General features: G+C 42.9%; 1 protein-coding gene across 2 annotated transcripts in view; it reads left to right on the forward strand.

Moving 5' to 3' along the window:
* The window catches only part of CMTM7 (CKLF like MARVEL transmembrane domain containing 7), a 31121-nt gene extending 7979 nt beyond the window's left edge, over nt 1–23142 (forward strand). The window contains exons 2-5 of one of the 2 annotated variants that reach the window (XM_075493207.1): nt 14775–14948; nt 18381–18479; nt 19508–19589; nt 19948–23142. In XM_075493207.1, coding sequence (XP_075349322.1) covers nt 14775–14948; nt 18381–18479; nt 19508–19589; nt 19948–19961 — 369 coding nt within the window. In that variant the 3' untranslated portion in view covers nt 19962–23142. Of the gene's footprint in view, nt 1–14774; nt 14949–18380; nt 18480–19354; nt 19467–19507; nt 19590–19947 lie in introns of those variants that run through there. The other variant, XM_075493208.1, reaches the window with a different exon arrangement.
* Nucleotides 23143–24715: the final 1573 nt, after the last annotated feature.

Consider the following 24715-nt stretch of genomic DNA (forward strand, 5'->3'; position numbering starts at 1 on the left):
TTTAAAAAAAACACCATTAGTGAGTTCAAGAAACAAGTACTGACTGCTGGGAGAAAAGTATGCTGTGAACCTGAGGTGACCAGCAGCAGCTGCAGAACTACAGAATGACTTAGCATACTTTCCTGCAAGTCTGTAATCATGCAGTGGGAAGGCCACTTCAAGAGCTCTCTCATCTGTTTGGGAAAAACACAGTTCCCAGTTGCTGCTTGTCACCTTCTGGCTAATCGAGCCTTTTGTAGATTGCTTGAGTGAAGCTTCCTAGTAGACACGGGAGTGCTGTCCCAGCGTGTTTGAGAGTCCTGCCAGTCTCCAGGCAGTCACTGAAAGCTGTCAGCTGCGACAGTGCCGCTGGGGAATCTCATCTATTCTCATTTTTCTTCCTCATTCATCGCCCTTCACTTCTCTGGCACTTTGCCAAGCATCAAGTGTTTGCACTTAGGAAAGGTCATTCTTTTGTGTGCTAAGGCCCAGTCTGATCCAGCAGCCAGGTTGTGATGATGCCGGTTGGTCTAGCAATTGTCATGATGTTAGCATTTTCGGGAACTCTCACCTGTTTTTTCCTGATAAAAATTATGATGTGCCAGCACAGCTAAAAACGTGGGCTTTGGAGATGTAAACAAGTCCTCTTATTCGAGGAGACCTTGCTCAAGGCTCTGTTGCCAGGGCTAACAAAGCCTTTGCTGGAGATGACAGATACGAACTTTTTAACTGCTGTCTGTGTGACTGCCAGATGTCAGTGTGGTGTTCTCTGGGGCAGGGAGAGGTACGGCAGGTGTTAACTGAAGATTTGAATCAGTCAAGCAATAAATGCCTCAGACAATGAGAAGGGGTTGTGTTGTGAGCAGCATCTGTAAGGGCGAGTGATGAACAGGTTGCTTGCTGAGGGTTACCGGGCCTAGGCACTGAGACTTCACAGAGTGGTTCACAACGTATTCCTTATCTCAGTAACAACTTTCAGGAAGATGAGATTGCATATGCTTTTTATTTTTTGTGCATCTAGTTTGATAGGTTACTAGAATGATTGTTGCCATGAGGTACTGGTTTTGTGTTATATGTTCCTATTTGAGTTTTAAGTAGCTGTGTGTATTGGATATCCAGGTCGAGGGGGAAACTTTGCAGCTTGCTGTGCAGAGTTTGTGGGTGTTTGTTAATAATAAACACTGTGTACCCTGGGCTTCAAGCAGCCAGCCAGTCTGAGCCAGGCTTGGCTGGTCAGCCAACGTGGGCTCCTTCTCTGTAGGTGGTATTGCCATGCATGGTTGGTAAATCCATTTTTAGACAACCATGAACTTTATCTAGAAGAGCTGTATAGCTCACAAATAAGGATTAAGCTCTTTCTATATTGTATGTTACTGACAATATGTTACTGACATTTAAAGGGCAAACAATACAAACAACCCAAACAATTTATCTAAGAATGGTTCAGAGCAGTGGTTTCAGAGGTGCCTTGCTCCTACAAGGAGCTCTTCTTCCCAGCTAAAAGGAAGTATGGCAGGTGAGGTGGGCAATCTCCTGCCCCCAAGGAGGGCTCCCTCTCCAGACCCAGGGTTGGTGAACTGTGTTGCTGCTTTTGCAGCAACAGCCTCAAAGGACAACGTTCTCCAGCAATGTTTGCATACCTTAGGTGTCTTTGTACCTCCATGAGCATGTATATTCCTGTACATCATTGTTGGATTCCTTTCTGCCATCAAGAGCCACTTTTCTGTCATTCCTTAAGACAGCTCAAACCTCTTAATTCTTAGGTTCTACCAAACCTACTTTTGTTGGCCTACAGTTCTCTTCTCCTCCCAGTCTTTTTCTTTTTCTTGCCTCAGAAGCACCTTGTGTACTTGAGGCAGTCTTCCTCCGTTTACACAAACCTACCCACACTATGGACTGTCTTCTCCTGTCATTTTGTCTGACACTCAGGTTTACCAGACTGAGAGAATAGTTAACATGGCTCTCCAGGAGGATCTAGATGTTGGAACTGCTTGCCTTGCAGAGAAGAGAAGTAACAATCACAGCTTGCTGTGCAATTTCTAAATCTGCAGAGTTTTGGTTATATTAATCCCTACATTTTTGGTTGCTATCACCAGATCCTCCACTTTTTACTAGAGGACTCTGGAGATTCAAGTCTCTTACAGTGTTTTTTTACTTCCTATAATCTTCTGAGTTGTGATACAGGGATTCTCCCTACCATGCAAGATAGATGGTCTTCTACAGTGGAGTGAATTACAGCAGGAGCCACATGCATGCATGATTTTTGCAGCAAGCAGGTTGTATTCTTCTACATGGGCAATTGGCTTGGTGGTGTGGACACAGGTTCCCAACGAGCACCACAGCCAGTACCTTACCTGGGAGGAGGGCAGAGAGCACAGGCTGAGCCAGTGATTGTACCTGTGCAACTGCAGAGAAAACCAATTATAGAGGATGTGCCCCTGCTCTTACCTGAAGCAGCAGGTTCATCTATGATTTGGGGATTATGACTTGATTTGAGATGGGAGAGACCACTGGAGTGGGTGGCAGGCTAGCTGTTACATGGGGGCTGTTGCCTGCACAGAGAAGTGGTTGCTTATTAATAGATGGACAAGCTACGTGCTCGCAAAGTATAGGGCTCTCCTGGCTTTGTCCAGAGTAGTACCTTCAGTCATTGCAGGTGTCTAGAAAGATATAAGCACCTCTCTGAGAGTTAGAGGGAAAGCAGCTGTGTTTCCCAGAGTTAAAACCCTGCTAGGGCATTTGCTGTATTTAAAATTCTGTTCCTATCCTTAGCAGACATAGTAACAGTCAGCTGTGCCATTGAAACTGTTTTGCAATGAGTTTTATGTGTTTTGGGAATTGTTTGTGACTTGAATATGGCACTTGTGCAATGTTTCTCAATTATCACTTACATTGCTGCAGTATTTTGAGTGTTGTGTGTGCATCTTTTATGTAGATTGGAAAAACTTACTGATAATGCTTTTACAGTTGAAATGCTTTAAATTTAAGTTGATTTTTAAAACAAATCTGTTAATATTGGATTGGAGAGAAAAGAAATAAAATTATGAGGCTGTTGTTGGTAACAAACTTGTATTGTGGTTTGGTTTTTTTAATTAATTCACTGCCTGATGAGAATATAGCATATTCTTTGCCATATAACTGTAAAGTCCTCAGCTTTCAGTTAATAATGTACAGGATTGTATGGTGTCTTTCAGCGTGGTGCAGTGGTGGTGCAGGCAGCTGTGGAGATTGAGGCAGGGAGCTAGATGGCAGTGGTGGGATTGAAGTATTGCATACACTGTGATCAGTGGTAGGCAGGACTTAATTGTAGCTAGTCATTATAAAGAATTGCCTTTTTAATGATCATGGTTAACACCCTGTAACAAGGGCTCTTTAATAACGTCATTCATATGCTGGTTCTGTGATTACCCCACATTCTTTCCTACCACTGAGGCCTGTGCCTGAGCAGATAGATAACTTCTTATTAATAGCTAAAGAATACCACTTGCTTGTACTTAGGATTGTCCTCTTATCTGAGTTGTAGGGGGTCTGAATAAGATTATTTCACCTTTTCTCACCCTCCCACCATTTTTATCTTCAATAAATAGCCTGTGGATAGGGGTGCACAAGTGAAGTCACTTATCAGAGGCCAGGCAGCCTCCTTATTTTAGCAAAGCAGCCAGACAAGGAGGAAATCTGCCCAGACGCAGGGGCTGAGAGATCATTGTGCAACCAAAGACTGACTGCTTCACAGAACCATGCACTTGAGGGCAGCTGATTTCATCTGTCATTAGTGAAGTTTTAAATGGACTGGTTTTTTTATCTTCTTTTTCTAGTAGGGCTTTGGCCGTTACAGCTCACATTTCCAATGCTGCTGTGGAAGAAGAAAATCTCGATTACAGCAACAGTCAACATTGTTGCTTAAATTAGCTGAACCAGTCTTGCATGAACTACAATTGTAATCTTGGCCTGCTCTTTGCTCATCTTTCTGTTTTGGGAAGCTGTTAAAAAAAATTGTTTTATTCTGTCCAGAAATATGTACTTAATAATATATGGGTGTTGCTTCACTGTGTTGAGGTGTAACATTCGGAAACATACAGCTGCAGTCAACGACATTTCTCCAGGACATGGTTATCCTGATTGGCTCGCTTAGGGATGGAAAATTCCACTTACTATCTTGGCTGGTGTCACAAGCTGGAAACTTTGACTTTTTTTTGTTCAAATACAAAAAGCATTTAGCTCTTATTATAGATTTTTTTAGAAAGGCTGTGATAAAACTGGATATGAGTCAGTGCTGTCCCTTGCTCCAAATCTGTAGACAGTTTCTGTACTATTGCTTGCACTAGAACTTGGGTAAGTTTTAAGAGAGTGGAAATGAACCAGTTTTTATCAATTTCATGGATAGTTCTCGGGATCCTCCTCGTTTCAGATTTAGGAGGAGGGATGTTAAAGCAGTGCAAAGGTTCATCAGTGCTCCAGCAAGTGCAATGGAGAAGCTGTCCTCTCAATGCTGTTTTACAGCTTCCAGGGTCAAAAAAAAAAGCTATTTCTGTCTTCTAGAGGGTTAAATTGTCAGAGAAGGATGGAAAGGAAAAGCACCTTCAGGTATTGCCAGCTACCAACTGGAGACTGGTAAACCAGAGCTGCTGCCTACAGTCTTTGTACAGGTGTAGTACTGTGCTGAATCCTGTCCTCTGACCTTTTTCCCCTGAATGGTGCTAATTTTTAGTTAGCTAATTGCAATGCATGTCTTGATGCAAAGGAGTGGGGAAGATAGCTAAGAAATGTTAAAAGAGGGAATTATGATGCGTTCGCATGTCTAGAGGGAAATTTGGATGGGACAGAATGAGAGATATAAAGGAGAGTAAATATGGAGTGTAATGTAGGGAAAGAAGAGGAAAGGGGAATAAAGAGCAGGAAAAAAGGAAAGGAAACACTGGAGACAAAAAGTCATAGTACAACTTCTTATGGGATAGTGTAGCAGAGGGGAGTACAGTCAAGAAAAAATATTCTGAGAAAAGCAAGAATGTGGTTGTACATTGTATGGCAAAATAATTCAATGAGAAGATAATGCAGTGCTGGGTGGATTACACATGACAATGTGTGTGTCACAGTATTACGGTAATTCTTTGAGATAAGAGTTATAGTGTTTCTCTAGAACTGGGCACCTTGAGGCAATTTTGCTTCTTATCAACGTTATCTTTCCTCCCTGCAGTTTAGTTGGCATTTCACATCTTATTTCTATATAGAAAAAGAAAATTATTATCCATAGTTAAAAGTTACACAGCAAGACAGCAGTTTCAGCCTGTCAGTTCAGTGTATGATCTTGGGATTTGCAAAACCACGTTCAGTTCCTTTCTTCAATGAAAGTTTTTAATATTGTTCTTTGTACTGCTGTAGCAGCTAGAAGTCCCAGGCAAGGAGTAGGCCACCTGCAGTGGGTTAACCCCAGCAGCAGCCAAACATCCCCCCTGCCTCTCACTCACTCCCCTCTCCTGCAGGATGGGAAGAAAATAGAAGGAAGGCAAAAAGACCCATGGATCGAGATAATGACAGTTTTATAAGGAAAGCAAAAGCTGCACATGCAAGCAAAGCAAAAGGAGGAATTCATTCACTACTCCCCATCAGCAGGCAGATGTTTAGCCACTTCCTGGAAAGCAGGACCTCAGCACGTGTAAAGGTTGCTTGGGAAGACAAATGCCATAACCATGAACGTTTCCCCTTATACCTCCTTTTCTTGAGCTTTTATTGCTGAACAAGACATCATATGGTCTGGAATATCCCTTTGGTCAGTTGGAGTCACCTGTCCTGGCTGTGTACCTTCCCAACGTCTTGCCCACTTGCAAGCCTACTTGCTTTAGGGTGACGGGAGGGAGAAGAGAGAAAGAAGGCCTTGCTGCTGTGCAAGCACTGTTCATCAGCAGGCAAAAGATTGATGTGTTATCAACACTGTTCTAACCACATATGCAAAGCACAGTGCCATACGAGCTGCTGCGAAGGCAGTTAAGTCTATCCTAGGCACAGCCAGTACATCACCACTGTATGGGGTGTTGTACAGGCACAGTGGGAAAGGATAACCCTTACTTTGCAGTCATTAATAGAATTGTGAAAGAACAGCTAGATACAGGCAAGTGATAATGTGTGGTACAGAACAGTCAGGAGTGGTCAAGAAGATGAATAGTAGCCTTAGCATTAAAGATTGCCCTTCCAGTTAGAAAACAGTTTATTTGCAATGTCTCGTGCATGGTGGTTGTTTTGCAACACATGATATCAAAGCCTACTGTAAGTAAATAAGTGACAGTCAGGAAATAAATACCAATTCCCATTTTATAGTGAGCTGGGACTCTCATTTTTATTTATCTTGTGTGGTGTAATGGCAACAAATCAACCAAAAAGCCACCCCCAAAAGACCAACCTTTTCCTACTGTTTTACTTGTTCTGTGGCTTCCTCCTCAGATGTTTCAGGGTCATTCCCACACATATTTCATGCATGCTTGTCTGTTACATCTGTGATCTGTTGATTGTTAGTTTGGGCTTTTTGGGGGGGAAGGGCTGTGGGTTTGGGTTTGGTTTTTTTTTTTTTGTGGGCATCTATTCTCATTCATACTATAAAGGAAAACAGTCATCTTGACCTAGAGGTGTTTTAGCAGTGCTCAACATTTTTGCCTTACTTCACATGTCTAAAGTGTTTTGAAGGTGAAAAACTTCAGCACAATGCATGTGAAGTCTTTCTTAGCCCTCATTTGGCAAATGGGGGAGCTGACGTAGCGAAATACATGATTTACTGAAGTTCAGACAGTAAGATGGTTACAAAACTGGGGTCAGAATTGAAGAGCCAGTGACATTCAATTCTTCCCTCGTTGTGTCAGTGTTTGTCTGTGGAAATGTATCTCTAATGCCAGAACATTAGGCTTTCCTTTAGAGTAGGTTGTTGTCAATATTGGAGATCGTGCTGGATTTATGTTTGTGCAGGTAGCCGTGTCTGAGGAAAATGTAGTTCTCTCCAAATGTTGCAAAAGAATTAAGTATTGGTAATAAAGCCAGAGCTTTATTTATTACATCCATTAAAGCAGGACAGTAGAAAAAGATCATACAAAGCACTTGCACAGATTGATTCTTGGGTTATAAAATTGTTCTGTGGTCAGACAACTACAGTCTTCTACCACATGATCAGAAAATGCTTAGTGGTGCCAGCTGGCCTATGGGTACATGGAGGGCAAAACAAGTCCTTTCTTATGTTATGGTTCCTTCATTACCCTCAGGGCACTAGTGAGAAAAATTGTATCTGTAATCTCTTCTGCCTGCCCATTCCTTAGAGCAGGTGATTCTCTAGTAGGCTGCTTTGAACTTGCTGGCTTGGTCCAGGTTCTTCCATCTTTGCTGGTACACTCTAGCACGATTGTCTTATTGGCTGGAAGGGGAGTCCAGCCTATTAGTCCTGAGATGCAGACAGCTCTTGGGCAGTTTCACAGTGGCCCATGTGACTGGCAACAGGACTGGAAACCGTAGGAGGATCTAGCCACCAGAGAGGCTGAGGATTGTGTTGCTGGCTTGCTCTTGGTCTGAGCATCATGCCCAGTCCACTCCTGTGAAGCTAGGATGTTTGGAGCCAAGCTTTCTCTGTAAACTAATTGCACCTGCAGGACTACAGCCAGCCAAGAGCAAGTGCAGGGAGTTAGGTGGAATCCAAACCATCTGAAATGAGGAGTACAATGGCATCTGGGCCTAATGGCTTTTCTCCAGTGTGCATTTTCCCTGGGAGTAATTGGAAGTTGGACCTTCCTCCTATATATAATCTCTTCATAATGCAAAGGCATTCCTCTCCTTTCCTTAAGAAGGTGTTGAATTTTCCTGCAGTGGAAGATTGACTTCCTTGAAGTCTTGGTATACATTTTCCTTGTTTTTTACTGAGTGTAATCAATGACCAGTGGACTTTAGATGTTTATTCTTTGACAGGGACAAGAAAAAAGAGGGAGGAAAACAGCTGATTTTTAAAAAGGAACAGCATTTCCAGGGAACACTTCAAGTAGCATTTTATAGCACAGGGAAAGAGAATTTATCACTCGTGTCTAGTCCTCCCTGTTGTGGTTTAGCCCCAGCCAGCAACTAAGCACCACGCAGCCGCTCGCTCACTCCCCTCCTGGTGGGATGGGGGAGAGAATCGGAAGAGCAAAAGCAAGAAAACTCGAGGGTTGAGATAAAAAGAGTTTAATAGGGAAAGCAAAAGTCGCGCACGCAAGCAAAGCAAAACAAGGAATTAATTCACTCCTTCCCATGGGCAGGCAGGTGTTCAGCCATCTCCAGGAAAGCAGGGCTCCATCACGTGTAACGGTTACTTGGGAAGACAAACGCCATCACTCCAAATGTCCCCCCTTCCTTCTTCTTCCCCAGCTTTATATACTGAGCATGACGTCATGTGGTATGGAATAGCCCTTTGGTCAGTTTGGACCAACTATCCTGGCTGTGTCCCCTCCCAGCTTCTTCTGCACCTGGCAGAGCACGGGAAGCTGAAAAGTCCTTGACTAGTACAGCAACAACTAAAACATCTCTGTATTATCAACACTGTCTTCAGCACAAATCCAAAACATAGCCCCATACCAGCCGCTATAAAGAAAATTAACTCTATCTCAACTGAAACCAGGACAATCCCCTATCCTCTCTAGCCTGAGAGGTACAGAAGGAAAGTGTGCCATTCTGAATAGGCTGATATCATCTCTACGGGCAGGAAGGAAGATCCAGGGAACTACAGGTTGGTCAGCCTCACCTCAGGCTCTGGGAAGGTGATGAAGAAAATCCTCCTGGAAAGCATTTCCAAACACATGAAGAACAAGAAGGTGATCAGAAGTAGTCAGCATGGATTTACAAAGGAGAAATCATGCTTGACCAGCCTTACTGCCTTCTATAATGAGGTGACTCGATTGGTAGTCAAGGGGAGAGTGGTGGATGTTGTTTACCTTGATCTTAGTAAGGTTATGGTCTCTCATAGAATCTTCATAGACAAGCTGACAGGGTATGGCTTAGATAAATGGGCAGTGAAGTGGATTAAAAATTGTCTGAATGGCCAGGCCCAGAGGGTTGTGGTACAAGGTCCTTGGAGGCCAGTCACTAAGTGTTATATCCCAGGGGTCAATACTGGGGCCAGGGCCAATACTGGTCAACATCTTCATTAATGACCTGGATAATGCAGCAGCGTGCACCCTTGGCAAGTTTGTAGATGATAAAAAACTGGGAGGAGTGGCTGATGAACCAGAGGGTTGTGTTGCCACTGAAGAGGGACCTTGACAGGCTGGACAGAGAGGAGTCTCATCAAATTCAACACAGGGAAATGCAAAGTGCTGCATCCGGGGATATCTGAGGGTAAGCCCCTGCACCAGTACAGGCTGGAGGCCAATTGGCTGGAAAGCAACTTTTGCAAAGAAGACCTTGGGGTCCTGGTGGACAGCAAGCTGAGCATGAGCCAGCAATGCACCCTCGTGGCAAAGAAGGCCAACAGCATCCTGGGCTGCATGAGGAAGAGTGTTGCTAGCAGATCGGGATCCTTCCCCTCTACTTGACACAGGTGAGACCCCATCTGTGGTGGTGTGTGCAGTTCTGGGCTCCCCAGTGCAAGAGAGACATGGACTTACAGGAGTGCGTCCGGCACAGGTCCACAAAGATGATGAAGGTTCTGGAGCATCCTTCACATGAGGAGAAGCTGAGAGAGCTGGGACTGTTCAGCCTGGAGAAGAGAAGGCTCGAGGGGATCTTATTGATGTATATAAATACCTGATGGGAGGGAGTGAAGAACAGGGAGATGGAGTCTTCTCAATAGTGCCCAGTGACAGGACAAGAGGCAATGGGCACATGAAACTCAATCTGAACATCAGAAAATGCTTTTTCACCTTAAGGATGATCAAACACTGGCACAGGTTGCCCAGAGAGGTTGTAGAGTCTCCATCCTTGGAGAGATTCAAAACCTAGCTGGACACGGTCCTGGGCAACCAGTTCTAAGTGTCCCTGCTTGAATAGTGGGGTTGGACAAGATGACCTCCAGAGGCTTCTTCTAACCTCAACCATTCTCTGATTCTGTGATCCTTGCCGTGAGCATGAGACACATAACTGGATTACGCCTTACATTTCCCGCATGGCTGGGACACACGTGCTGCTGCAGCCCCTCTCTCAACCCCCAGCCCTGGGTGTGGCTGGTCGGCCTGGCCCATGCTTGGCACATTGAGTGGTGTCATAGTGCAGGGGGAAAAGGGTCTTGAGCCTTGCCCTCATCACTTAAAGGCAGCACCAGCATAACCCCTGGCCCTTCTTCATTGTGAAGGTCAGATCTCCCAGCCCATGACCCACCTCCCATTAACATCCTTGAAAGATCTGTACTTGTTCACCCTTTTTTAGGGGCCATGGGTTGGCTTTTGAAGGAAGACTGTATCAGGAAAGAGAAAATTATGTTTCATTTTTGGTAGAGCTGTGCTCGCTTCTGATGAGTTTAGGCTTGGGAACTTACGTCAGTGCTATTCAAGAGCCAACATTTTCCACACACACGTTGCAGAGGATGTGGTTGCCTCATCTCTAGCTCAAAATAGAGATGAGAATGCAGACTCTTACCATCTTTCTTTTATGATGTCTGTTGTCTGGTAAGGTGCTGAGTGCCTCCTGGCAATTGCTGACTGCCTTCAGTTCACGTTGGCTTCACTGGAAGATAGTTCCTAATATATACCAGTGTTCCTAAACACGCTTCATGACTCACTTCAAATACCTGGTCCAATGGAAAGTCAAGAAGTGGATTAGTTTAAGCCAATCAACTTCTGTGAAAGAGTAAATATGGAACTTCATTTAAATCAAAAAATCCCTCCTTGGAGTTGATTGATGCATATGTTCTTTGTTTTGCTTTTCAGAAACCAGAAAGCACTTAAATAGTAGTGTCCTGCAATGTGTCCCCCACCCCCTTTATAATGCAATCTGAAGCCTGGATATATTTTGTGGAACATATTGAAATCTTCTAATGAGACTTACCATCATTTGACTTGTACTTCTGGTCTGACTGGCTTGCTGGCTATGGGTTACATGTCTGCTGCTCTCACAATCTGTGAAATACTATATTGAAATGGAAATGGCAGTGCTCTAATTTTTTTGTGCCTCTAGGTTTTTTTTTTCAAGATGTATCAACCTACTCCCCTGAGCAGAGATGCATAAAGAGGAACTGTAACATTTGATCATTTTATTGCTTTGCCATTCATTTCTCTCTCTCTATGCCACAAACTGACTTCTAAGGTGTATGTTGAACTGTACCTGGGATGGTTACGTATTAATGATTTTATCGCTCAATTTCAAGTTCTCTGGAAACGGGAATTACAGGAGGGAAAAAAGATACAATCATCACCCAGTATATCATGATAAACTGATACCTCATGAAGGAACTTTGGTATTTGTCACTTTTAAAGGAAAAGTAATATTATGTGGCTCTATTTCCTACATTTGTTAGCATTCTTTTTCAATAGGCGAGTTTTAAACTCTGGCTGTACCTGCTAGCCATGCAGGCAATATAGTGTGGCAAACATGGTATATAGCTTTATATAAAGTTGTTGATACCGTCCCCTTTGCACCTGTCCTGTGAAATAGCATTATGTGCCTCCAATCAGAGAACCCTCTTTAGAAACTGCGTGTAAATCTCATGTTAAATTTATGCTAAGAAAGGAAATCTTTGAAAGAAATACCTCTTGCTACACAATGATTTTTTTTGTACCTATATGCTGAGGCACATCTAAAATCAAAGAAGGGAGAATCTTTGCTAATTGTTTTTGGAATTGTTTTAATTGTGAAGTACACTTGAAATGGAAAGCATGTTTGTTCAAATCCACATTTCTACCCTGTTCTTAGGAGCTGAGCAGATTCTTCACTGACTGGTTGGTACCTTGTATCTTCTTATTTCTGAGGAATATAACACCTCAGATGAATTTCCTGATCTTGTCCTTGGGTGGCTCACATTCATCTTTATGCTTCTTCTCGAATTTTTATACCTTCTAACTGAAAAAAAAAATACTTTTATGCTTCCATGAAGTTGAAAGAACTAGGTCAGGTTTAAACTAAGGTTTTTTTACCAGTGCGTCTTATTATTCGTACTTCAGGGATCCAGTCCTTCTTATCCTTTGTACACAGTAAAAAAGTTGATAAAGTTAATGGTCAAGCATGAAATGAGCCAATAGGCAGATTTAATACTTCTGTGAATTAGCGCTTCCTTCTTGATTTGTACAGTGTAATTGCAACTGAGAACTGATTATTGTGAAGGCACCTGAATAAGGGAGACCTCTTTTAGCCTTTGGTGGCTGGAGAAGTGTTGTCCTCATCCCACCTTTATCCAAGAGCAAGATTCAATGCTTCCTGTGACTTCTTGCTGAGTCTTCCTATAGAATGAAATTTCATTAAATTTAATTTTCATTTTCTCGTGAAAATAATAGCTGTGTCTTGTATCGCTTCAAGCATTCTAGATTATAGGGTAAATAGCCTGCTGATCTTGTGATTGTTCAAGTTATTCAACAGGTAAGTCAGGAGACTCTTTGCTTAACTGACATTAAGATTCAGGGAACCGAGATGGATGTTCTGAGGCAGCCTGAGCCAGCGTGGTTACTGGCTGCTGCCACCCTGCCTGTTCAGTCCTTCCTATCCTTTCCCTTGGAGTCCTAGCTTCACCCTCACACTCCCTTGCTCACCTGATCCTGCCTTGTGTGATGGCAGAGTCAGAGTAAAGCTATTTGCTTTTTTCAGTAGTTCACTTTTCTGCTGGCTTAGTATGCTGAGGTGGCTCAGCACAGATGAGTGGAGGAGCCAGTACCTGACAGGGAATGAATACAGGGTGAGAAGAAGATGACAAAGGCCATGGCCTCTCAGGAAACCACAGCTTAATGTAGACCTGGTGTATGTAGACATAGATTGGAGAAAACTTATCTCACTCTTTCTTTTAAGAAAACTTAAAATTATCTCAGAATTGAAGAACTGGGCCAGACATCTTTAAATGCTGAATTGTGGAGAGCATTGCTTTGTTGTCTTCTAAGAAATGTAGCATCTCAGAAAGCTCTGCCATGCACAAGATGCAAGACTTTGTGCATTTAAGATTCCCCTGTGGCTAGGCTGTGAGACCCAGAGAACAGGCATGGTACAGACAGAAGCACTAAACATGCAGGATGCTGCTATGATGTTACACTCCCAAACCAGAGGGCAGGAACATATTTGGGCAGACAAGGACTGAGCATACCATGCGTTTTCAAAGGCATTTGTAACCTCCATTCCTGAGAAGCATTGAGCATGATCCAGCCCTGCACCTCAAAGTCCTGTCTTCCCTACCTTATATCTATTTCAAAGGTGGGAGGAGATGTAGGCTTACTCTAGAGCAGAAGCCTGTCACTGGCTTGGACTGAGCATCACTTACAATGCTAATATCAACTACTTGGACTACCACAGTAAAAATAATGGAGCCAGAGCAGATCTAACAATAGCTTAGCCACTTGTGTGGGAAAGGATCCTGGAGAACTGACTTTTCTCTTTGGAGCCACCTTTTTGAGGTGGTTCATTGTCGCGACATTGATGTGGCTGTTTGGATGGGGTTTGGCCAAGGTGCGAGTTCTTGTGAACTTCTTGTGAAGTTCTTATGTGTGTATAGAGCTTTCGGTTGCACTTGAGGATGTGTATGTTTAGCCTGTCCACTTAGAACTGAGCTGGTGAAACTCAGTTAAAACTACAGCAGGAAGAATCTAAGCTGTGTTGGTTTGGTTTTTTTCCTTTTAATCTTAAGGCAATTGTTATGATAATGGATGCAGTTGATTAGGAGTTTGGAAGATGAATGTGTGGGAAAGGATGGTGCAGCCTTGAAGTGCTGGCTTCTTCAGATAGTTTTTTCATGTCTTGGAGAAGCACTTAAAATGTGAATCATTGCTGCTCCTGACTGACTTTGGATGAACTAAAAATCACAGTAGCTGAAAGTATGCATTGACAAAGTCTGTAATAAGAAAATATTCGGATATATCCTCGGTAGATTTATTTTTATCACCCAGGCTAGCCAGGCTGGTAGAAGCAGCAAGATTAGTAAAATAAACAAGTAGCTTTCAATTAAAAAAATAAAATAGCTTTTGTTCCTTGCAAGCCTTGTACAATAATGCTTTATAGTTTTATGTGACAATGTTAACATATGAAAGCTTTATAACTATTGTATTGGGAGTGGGGTGAATTAATCAGTTCCTCCAAATTTTTTTATTATTTGCTATGATACTACCTTATAATCTGCTAATAATCCTGCTGTGTAGGTAGTAGAAAAGGAAGGGTAAAAGAGGTAGCTCAGTTGCAGCCAGCTCCTCCGATTTTGCATGTGAGAACTCTCAGTAAATGGAAGTAAAGACGCATGTGTTCATGGGCACCTTAATTTTTACAGCTTTCAGTGATTGCCTTCTAAAAGTGCATAGGCTTCAGATGCTTCAGGTGCTGGTGCAACTCCACGCATTCAATGCCTCTTCTCTATTTGAGACCTCTTGTATTGTACATAGAGGCTTCTTCAGGTTGGACTCTTGAGGCTGAACCTGCTGCTTCCTTCTAGCAGTTGGCTCTTTCCCCACTCTTAACGTTTGTTTTAGCTCATTTGGCAGAAAATTTTAAAACATTATTACCATGCTTGTTACTTTGTTCTCCATTTCATTGGCACCATCCAATTTACATTAGATATTTGTCTTCTGTTTTGAAGTGCCTTTTTGTTAAACTTAAAATCATCTTGTTAGACTTAAAATAATCTCCATGGCTCTCTGAGCACCATTGTAAAAATCTTTAACATGCCTTTTATCTTTCAGATCTCACTGCTGGTTGGATTCATCAGTGTAAATAATTCTCCGTGGACAGATTACAGTGCATACAGCTACTTTCAGATTGTCACCATGTGCGACTTAGTTATGATTTTGTTCTTCTACATTATCCACATTTTCAGAATCTACCGGAAGCTCACTTGTGTTAGCTGGCCACTTGCGGTAAGTCTGGGTTCCTTGCCTCTCTTGTGGGTTGATGTCTCGATTACTTAGTCCATTTTCTTGTGACATTACACAATGATGGGTTTTCACGTACTTCTTTTTTGCCTTGTATACAAATCCTTTTGTTGCTTTTGTTATTAGTATTCAGTTCAGTGGATGCTGTAATTGTAAGTTTTTTAGCTGATTTGGATCTGATCCTGCCCTCCTTTACACAGATATAAATCCAGATTTACTCCAGGGAAGGCAATAGTGTTATTCTGAGACAATTGAAAAGAAGCTGCTGATTATCAAGCCTTCAGCAGATGGGTCCTAGCTCAGGTCATTTATAGCAGGTAAGGGATTGCTAGGGTACCAAATCATAGCATTAGAATTCATGTACTACATCCTGTCCCAAAATAGAGTCTGCTAGTGCTATTTAAGTCAAATGTCTCTCTTTTTGGTATGGTTTAGGTAACTTAAACAATAGCAAGAAATAGGAGCCTCAGCCTGATTGCCATGGCCTGGCCATTCCTGGGATATCCTGCAGGATGTTCCTGCCTCATTCCTGTATTTCCCCTGCACATCCATCTCTCATATCCTAGCAGAGAACTAACAAGCAGCACAGAAAATGCAAGACCTGAACTTCCTCAGTAGCTTTGGGTCAGGTCAGCTAACAGAAGAGTCCTGCATCCTAGTGTGGGATGACAGGTTTTAATAACCTCTTAGAACATGTCTCCTTTACGCATAGTGACATGTTAGTTCCACACCGGAAGGACCAGAGGGATGGGGAAAGCCAACTGGAGAGGTATAGGGGGATTTTGAAATCCAAGAAGTGGTTGGATGGCATTTAATGGAAGCTGCACAAGTAGTTTACAGATCTAAGGTAACGGTTTGTCTATCCATCCACTTCTAACCAGAGAGAAAAATTTAGTTTTCTTTTTCTTTTTAGCTGAAGAATATGGTTAGACTTGTGTCCCTTTTTATTTTTTCAAATTTGTACCACCACTATTTGTCTCTAGAAGGAATTTCTTTATCTAGAGATAATACAGATGCAGGGTGTCGTGGTTTAACCTCAGCCAGCAACTAAGCCCCACACAGCCACTCGCTCACTCCCCCCCGGTGGGATGGGGAAGAGAATTGGAAGAGTAAAAGTGAGAAAACTCGTGGGTTGAGATAAAGACAGTTTAATAGGTAAAGCAAAAGCCGCACAGACAAGCAAAGCAAATCAAGGAATTAATTCACTACTTCCCATGGGCAGGCAGGTGTTCAGCCATCTCCAGGAAAGCAGGGCTCCATCACGCGTAACGGTTACTTGGGAAGACAAATGCCATCGCTTCAAACATCCCCCCTTCCTTCTCCTTCCCCAGCTTTATACACTGAGCATGATGCCATATGGTATGGGATAGCCCTTTGGCCAGTTTGGATCAACTGTCTTGGCTGTGCCCCCTCCCAGCTTCCCGTGTGCCTGGCAGAGCATGGGAAGCTGAAAAGTCCTTGGCTAGTGCAAACGTTACTTAGCAACAACTGAAACATCAGTGTGTTATCAACATCAGTGTGTTATCAGCACAAATGCAAAGCATGGCCCCATACTAGCTACTATAAAGAAAATTAACTCTATCCCAGCCAAAACCAGCACACAGGGATTGAAATAAAGGATTGAAGTAAGCTAATAAATGGTAGTTTTGCAAAGCAGCATTTAATGTGTGCATTGCTGTAACAGGACTATGCCATTTTGACCTCTGCATAGGCTGCTTTTGTTTTTTGTTGTGTTTAATCATTCCTAAACGTTCCAAAGCCACCAATGAGTTTAAGGCACTGCAGTTTGTGGCTGCTCGGCTTCAGATAGCTCTATGGGATGTGATGCTTGAACATTGCTGCTTTTTTACAACCAACCTCCTTTTCAGTCACATACTCAAGTATCTTGAGAACAGAATAGGAAGACCTGTAAGAGACTTTGAGAAACTACAGCTAGTGTTTGGCTGAGTTTCCTGGCAGGATCTCTACATTGCGATCAAGGGTGTGATTCGCAGTCAGTGAAGTTTCAGTGGTTCAAGTGGTTGTTCAGCACTGACACCTTTTAAAGCTGGGAAGTATTTCTCCAGAGGGGCACTCTCCCAGCCCTGCCAGGGGTTGGTTCTCCACCTAATTTAGCCTTTGATGATTTTTTTGCACCTTTGCCCATCCCTCGGATTCCTCTAAAGTAGTGGCCTGTGTACACTCCTCTATTTGGTGTCTAAGGAGGCAATGGCATGCTGCATTGTGGACTAGCCAGAGGAGCCTCCTTACGGAAATAATTTATTCTAGCAAAAGCAAGAGCTGAGATCTTGATTACCTGAAACAAGGTTATAAAGGAGGAAAGTAAGTTGCAATCTCAGAGCTTACTTTATGGCAAAGATCCTCCTTAGCTGTTTATAAACACCTGAACAGAGGGAAACTGTGGTATAGTATGATAGCCCATTTCTCTTCTGGGATTTCCTTGAACAATTTCCTTTGGGGACTCTATTCTCTCTCCTTTGATTTGAGACAGAATCTCTCCTCTACCTTATACATGGCATTTGCTTGGCTCATACTGGTAGTGCAATGCAGATAAAGTAAGCAGATACCCTCCTGCCCACGCCACCATGCAAAAATAACAACCCATGTTCAGTTTGCAAACATCCGTATTGGTTGCCATAAGCCTTGTGAGGATTCAAAATCTAACTCTACAGATAACCCTTGCTTATAACAAGGTAAAATTGACTCCTGGACTGATACTCGTCACACTAGAGAAGACCTTAAATGTGGTGCCTCAGTGCTCGCTCAGAGAAACCCATGGCATCATGTTTTAGTGCAGGACAGCTGCAGCCACCCTTACAGACTTAGGAGCCTGGGTGTTGGTTATGAGTGTCTGCGTAGCTGTGCTTTTCATGGCTTCCCTCCTGTTTCCAGTCTTGGTTGATATAAGTTGTTAGTAGATCCACTGCTTACTTTCTAAGATTATCAGAAGTAGGAGCATTTGGATTTCCACTTACGCCATTTACTGCCATTTATTGCCATTTCATATAGGCTAGATAAATATGCCCTTAAGGCTTCTTCCTTCCTCCAGAATTGTCTCTCTAAGTAAGGTGCATACTTGATGCAATAAAGATACGTGTTTCACGCTCAGTAATGTACCATGTTGAATTGAAAGGATTGCATCCACACCCAGTAAGTAGATCTTATTCCAGTGACATTAGTAGACCTGAAAATTGCCCCTCTCTCCTTTTTTGAATAGAAAGTCGGGTATGGTGCAAAATCCACTCACGAGGTGTTTTTTTCCTTTCTCTTTTTTTTAGCTTTTTTTTTTTTAATTTTGATTGGTGTTTTGTCCTCTGGGTTTGAGTAACCTCTGCCAACTTGTTTTCATTCTGAGGCATATGGAAATGCTTTCCTGATAAGTTTCCCTCCTGATGCAGGCTGTGCTTATCTTTACAGGAGTTTCTTCATTATTTAATCGGTACAATTCTACTTCTCATTGCATCGATTGTAGCAGCATCCAAGAGTTACAATTTGACTGGACTTGTGGCTGGAGCGGTAAGACTGTGTTTATTAGTCTTGACACTTTCTTAATTGCAAAATATATTAAGTAGGGCATTGGAAATCTATTACTTGTAATTTTATTTTCTTACAGACTTGCCTTGCTTGTGTCTTGGTTGGGTGAACTACCTTCTAGCTCATTTCAGTGAATGTTCTGTAACACAATGCCAACAAAAATATTTTGTGAGACTCCAGACTGACCACTGAAGTGGGTATTTGTCCTGTCAGAGAGTTGAAATCAAAGACTCCTGCTTTAACTCAAACTTATTAGTTCCTATAAGGGGAGAATTAAGACAATTCAGTTTTGACAAATGGCTGCTGTAGCAGCTAGAAGTTACCCAAAGGATTTCACGCCAGTCTTCGGCTTTTGATGCCTCCTGCTCCTCAACGGAGCCCTGTTCCAGATAATTTCTCCTGAGCTAAAACCCACTGAAGTCCTGGGCTGACTTACTGGAAGATACTCTCTGCATCTGTTGGCTGGAGGGCTTTATAGAGAAAGGCATGACTTCTGAGTGTGGGCAACACTATTTTCACAGCAGCAGGACCTGAAATACAACTCCTCCAGAATAAAGAATTACTTTCAGAAACTTAGTCCTGGTGATGTGAACGGACTAGAAGACTTACCCAACTTGTTTATTTGGCAGATGGCAGGGAAAGACTTGTTTGAATGGGGCAGTAAAAGAGCAGTAACCAGAGGTGTTAGAAAAAGTCTTTTCTTTGTTGCAGAATCCTAGTGAGAAGTCTAGAAGGTGAGACTGTGCTGCTGTCCAGCTTTTTCTCCCCCCTTGTATGACTCTCAGTCTGTCTTTCGGTCATTGTTTTGACAAGACATAAGCTGCTGTTATACTATGGAAACTTTTATTTTTTTTTAGTATATTGGCAGAATGGAGTAAGAAATCACTTTTTTGGGATCTGTTAATGTCACAAAATATGTAGCTGGATATACAAGAGTGTCCATACATTCATGGAATATGTGTCATCTAGTGTTCTGTAAGTATTTGTGGTTTGTTTGTTTTCTCATCCAGACTTTCGGGTTCCTAGCTACGATCCTTTGTGTTTTAAGCATATGGTCATCCTACAAGGTTTCGTGCATCACGCAGTCAACAAGTAAGTATCATGCTTAGTCACTGCCAGAATGCTTCCCAAAACGAATATTTATATTTTCTGCCACAGGGCTGTGTCTACCTGGAAGGATTTATTAACGTCCTGTTCCTTGTGACTCAAAATTACTCACAAAGCAATAATTCCGTATTTTCTGTCAACACAGACCTATCACAGCTACTGACAGCTGTTAACAACTAACTACAAGAGCAAAATAACTTGCTTTGAGCAAGTAGTGAATGTATCAGTGCTTTCTCTTCTCCCTCCCCCACCCCCTACCAGAAGAAGGTTTCCTGTATGTTCCTTAATCAAGTAGATTAATTTGTTTGTGGCAACACAAGTGATACTGTCTTCCTTTTCAAAGATGCATCTGTATGATTCCTTCATCTCTGCAAGACGTCTGCCTTACAAAATAGGATACCAAAGACAAGCGTCCACGACTGAGGAGAGAGCATGGGTATTTTGTTACTAGCCTGGACAGCCGGTAGCTTTTGAAGATCTACTTGAATGCCTATGCAAAACAATGTTGTGAACCAAAGTTTTTTTGCTCCCCGCACTTCCCCCCCTCCCCCAAGAAGTTTATAATGGAGAACCTGCTTTTTATGAGCTTTACAGAGAAAGACAACTTCTGTCTCACAAGCTGGGCTGTGGTCACTTCCAGCTATTTGCAATAAGTGCACTTAAAACTCATTTGGAGAGTCATTTAGTTCTCCTTTCAGAGAGATGGAAAAATGGCTTCTGATTTCCTCCATCTGTTTACAGAAGGGAAATCCTGCAAATTCCTGCCTGATTCTTAACTTACAAGGATGATTTGTTTAATGAAGGAACTGTTACAAACTGATTTGTGCCTGGATAAGCTCACCCAAGTCTTTGTTACCTCTTTATATCAGAACTGTGGACTTTTTCTAACATTAGTTCAACCAGCATAAAAAATTATGAACTGCAACTTGAATACATCACTGCAAACACTCCCTCCTAGCCCCAACCGTACATGATGAAATCAGGTTTTTTCTCCATGAATTTTTACAGGTTATAAACAATCAAAGATTATTCTTAAAAACTTCCCTCTGCCAAATACCATACACAAAATGTGTGTTTAATGTTTTGTGGGATCTTTTTTTTCCTTTTCACAAATACTCATTTGTAAAATGGGTATTTGTAAGACCTGTTCTGTAGAAAGTTTCTGTGCATTTCCTATAAATTACTCTCTTTGGGGTCTAACAGTGTTTATGGAAAGCCCATTGTGAATGGAGCAACGTGCTGCTTTCTCTCTCTTACATGTGGTTTGTCCCTTCCTCTGCCTCTGCTGGGATCCATGCTTTTGGAGACTCTGCCCAGAGCTCGGACAGGCAGAACAGTTCCGTTTTGTCCAACCTGGTATTATCATGAAGTTCTATGTAACTTCGAGGCTGAGGCAATACCTTCTTGGCACCTTTGTCTTTCTCTCCTTTTGCAGTCCATCTCTGGTGAGCTGGAAATTCTTTGCAGAAAAAAGGGAAGTGCAGGCCCCTCGTCCTTGGTGCTTCCCCTTGCACGTCTAGCTGTGAAGTAGAACTTGTACTTGTAAGTCAGTATCTTCTGTCAGGACAACTGCATGATGGTGCAGTAGGTTTCTGGAAAAAGTAGGATTTATACAGTTTACCAGGTCCAAGCTGGAGGAAAAAAGCATTTTGTGGCCTGCTATGCATTTTTCTATTTGTCTGAAATTCTATGTCAATACTGCTAAGTAATTTAATGGTTCTCTCAGAAGATTCTTTTTGTGCCTCATAGCAGGTCATCATACATTGCCATTTGTTGCCACCTTATTTTTTTCTCTCATCCTAATATATGTATCTTTACTTTGATTTTTTTTTCCCCCCACTCCTTGATAAGAGAAATTGGCCAAGTGCTAAAGTGTCAAAAATTTTGAGTAAGTAAATGAAAATAACTGAGCAGATAACCTAGAAAGGTAGAAATTCCCCTCCTCATGGGGCACAGTTTCTGTGATTCTTCTTGCTGTTCCTTTTCATAAGTGCCCTATTTACAGCAACACAGAGCAGGAAACAATTTGAAAGCGCAAAAGTCTGCTGTTTGTGGATGAAGATACGTATATTCACTCCAAGATAAACTGCTTTGACAATATAGAGGATTATTCAAATAAAACTATGTAACAGGCAGTTACAATGTTATTCGTTTCATATTGACTATTTTTTATTTCTTTACGTTGTCCAACTTTGGCCTGCTTTTCTACCCCATAACTTCAGATGACATATTTTGTGTTTGGTCAGAAACGGATCACTTTTTCTTTTTAACCACCTGAATTGAGCATGCCTCAAAGGCTCTCTGGCTTAAAAAACCAGACATCCTTCTCAGCTAGAAATCCACTGTCAGCAGAGTCAGTGATGGTTCAGGCTTCTTTGCCCTGCCAGCACAGGACTGGTCCAAAGGACATACATGACAAGGGACTTCATTCTGGGCACTTTGAGTGACAATACCTGGAGAAGAAGGTACACACACCCCTATATATGTATTTTTTTGCAACAAGGGTGCTTGATCACCAGTTCTCCTGCCGAGACTGACTTAACTACAGTTTTTGGAAACCAGCACTCTGACTTTAATTTCGACTGACATGGTAGATATTTAAGGATACCACCTCTTCTGTTCCCCCAGAGGAAAGAATTGCTCTATTTCTCCTTCCCCTCCTGAGATACCACCTCAGATAGATAGTAGGCACCTTTCTACAAGCTTTAATCCCTCTTGGCAGCCCTGAGGGAAACCAATGTTCTGCTGCACACAATGTGAATGCAGCTGAGACTTCAGCGCTGCGGTGGCAGCAGGGAGAAGCAGTGGGGAGAAGCACCTGCTAAGGATTGGGGCTGGAGCCTGAGCTTGCTCTGAAGAAAAGGCTGTTTCCGCTCTCTGCTGGAATCGTGCCCCCTCTCCTGGCACTACATTAGTATCTTTTTTTTCAGCCTCCCACATCACTCTGTCACTTGTCACCACGTGGGGGGCAGGGGGGGGAATTAGGGGGCATTTCACGCAGTCTGACAACCAAAGAATTTCTGAACTATGCTCTGTGATCGTCCAAAGAATATGTTTTGCTGCAAGTGCATTTGTTTATACTGGATCAGGAGAAGTAAATCACAAGTTCCCTTTTGGTTTTTGTGCCTATCAACAAGTCTAAGGTATGCCTGCAGCTTTTGCTGTTATGACAGTGCTGGGTCCATAGACCCACCAGATGCTCTTAATGCAGGATGCTTTCAGGCTGGAAGACTGACATCTCTGCTGCCAAAGCTTCCTTGCTTCCCCCAAATCATCCTTGTGAAACATGTCTACCAAGAAAAGCACAGGTTTTGCTGGTATCACCAGCTCTACTGGGGGTCTTTGAATGACAGCTCTGTCTGGCAGGGACTTTGGCACCTCCCTACTGTAGCTCTGCCAGCAAAAGTGTTTTAAGTTTCTTTCAGTGTCAACCTGGTTCTGAAAGCTCCATCTGTCTGCAACTTTGTCAAATATGGGATTCCAGCTGTTTTAGAAATAAACTATGTTTGCTATTTGGATGAAGTAATGGCTTTGAGGATCAGATTGTTGTCTTGCTCATTTTTTTTTCCTTCCTCTACTAGAGCAGTGACTTTCTTTCTGGGGAGTGTCAGAATACATCCTGTAACTGCAGGACAAGGTGGGAGCCACAGAAAAAAAACCGTTCCCCTGCCGTCGTGTTTGGATGTGCTGGTCTGTGACTATCCCACCCAAAAGTTGTCCATCCTCTTCAGCTCCAAGATGAGTGTAGTATGTCCTTTGAACCAACACAGGTAGAGTTTGGGGTTCAGTTTTACTGAAAATTAAAATGTAAATGTTGGGAGAAGAAAATAGGTAGTACAAACTGTTTCATACTGAAAAAAAATCCCAAACCCTGATGTTTGAGCTCTAGGGGCTTGAGATAAGTTAGAGAGTGAATAGTGCTTTTGTTGGGTAGAAACTGGGAAGATGAGAAGGGGAAATGAAACTTAAAAAAAGAGGAAGGGTGGTTTTGAAAAGCTTGAGGACCACAGTGCTGGATGAAGACACTGCAGGTTATGTGACAGCTTGCACACTTTTTCTGTTGCTCTGAAATGGTTGTGTTCTGCATTGTGTGAACTACAAAGGAATGGGTTCTTTGCTCCTAAAAGGCTCTGGGAACAAATCACTGCGTGGGGTATAGAGGGGATAGCAGGCCACTAGGATAATGGTAACTTTGAATGAAGGAGGGGGCCGGGGTATTGAGTGATGCTCCAGGGAAGAGGACTAGGAGCTTATTAGGACAAAAAGGAGCAGAAGACAAGGAAGAGCAGGTGCAAACATTAGTAGAAAGCTTATGAGAGGAGGAACTAACGTGAGCTTATTATGCACTAATAGAAATGCTGGCAGGTATCAACAGTTTCTGGCTGTGTCCGTACTTAAAGGGCAGACCTGCCTGGAGTGATAGAAAAGTCTCTTTTCTGCTTGCCTGCTATGTACACTTCATACCCTGTGTCTGGGATGTTCATGTTCTGCTAAAGCTGCAGGAGGATGCACTAAACCTAACCCAGAGGCTGCGGAACATGGTATCAAGTTGCCACATGTTCTGCCCTGTTTAACTTAAAATTGCTCAGGGCTCCACTGTTCTTAGAGACAGCATGGAGCAAAACGCTGCTGCTGAGCGTGAGAGACTGTGTGCTGGCTGGTGGCCTTGGCCATCCCTCTGGCTAGGGGCTAAAGTACAGACCTGCTTTCAGACTGAGCATCACCTGAAAGCCACGTATTGCTGGGCCCTACTGATGAGCTTGACACTGGGCTGGCATCCAGGAGGTGCTGCTGGTTGCGTGAGATGGGGAGAAGTGGGTACCAGAGAAAGGGTCTGTGGGAGGGCCATGTCCTGTTCTTTCTGCCTGCAGAGATTTACACCCAGGTGGCAGGAGAGAGCCCTCACCACAAACCTCTAGCTTAAGCAACCCTCCTGTTCAGGCTGTTTCAGTTTTCGGACTGGAGCGCAGGTGCAGGCACCATGCCCTTGGCTTACCTTTCGCTCCTCTGCAGATGCACAGGGCTGCACACTTGCGAGGTCATGCCATTGGGAACAGGCAGCTCTTCGTTTCGGTCCCTGGTCCCAGGGCTTATTTAACCCCACTACATGG

The sequence above is a fragment of the Mycteria americana genome, chromosome 2 (assembly GCF_035582795.1).
Source record: "Mycteria americana isolate JAX WOST 10 ecotype Jacksonville Zoo and Gardens chromosome 2, USCA_MyAme_1.0, whole genome shotgun sequence".
In the NCBI taxonomy this organism is placed as follows: Eukaryota; Metazoa; Chordata; class Aves; order Ciconiiformes; family Ciconiidae; genus Mycteria; species Mycteria americana.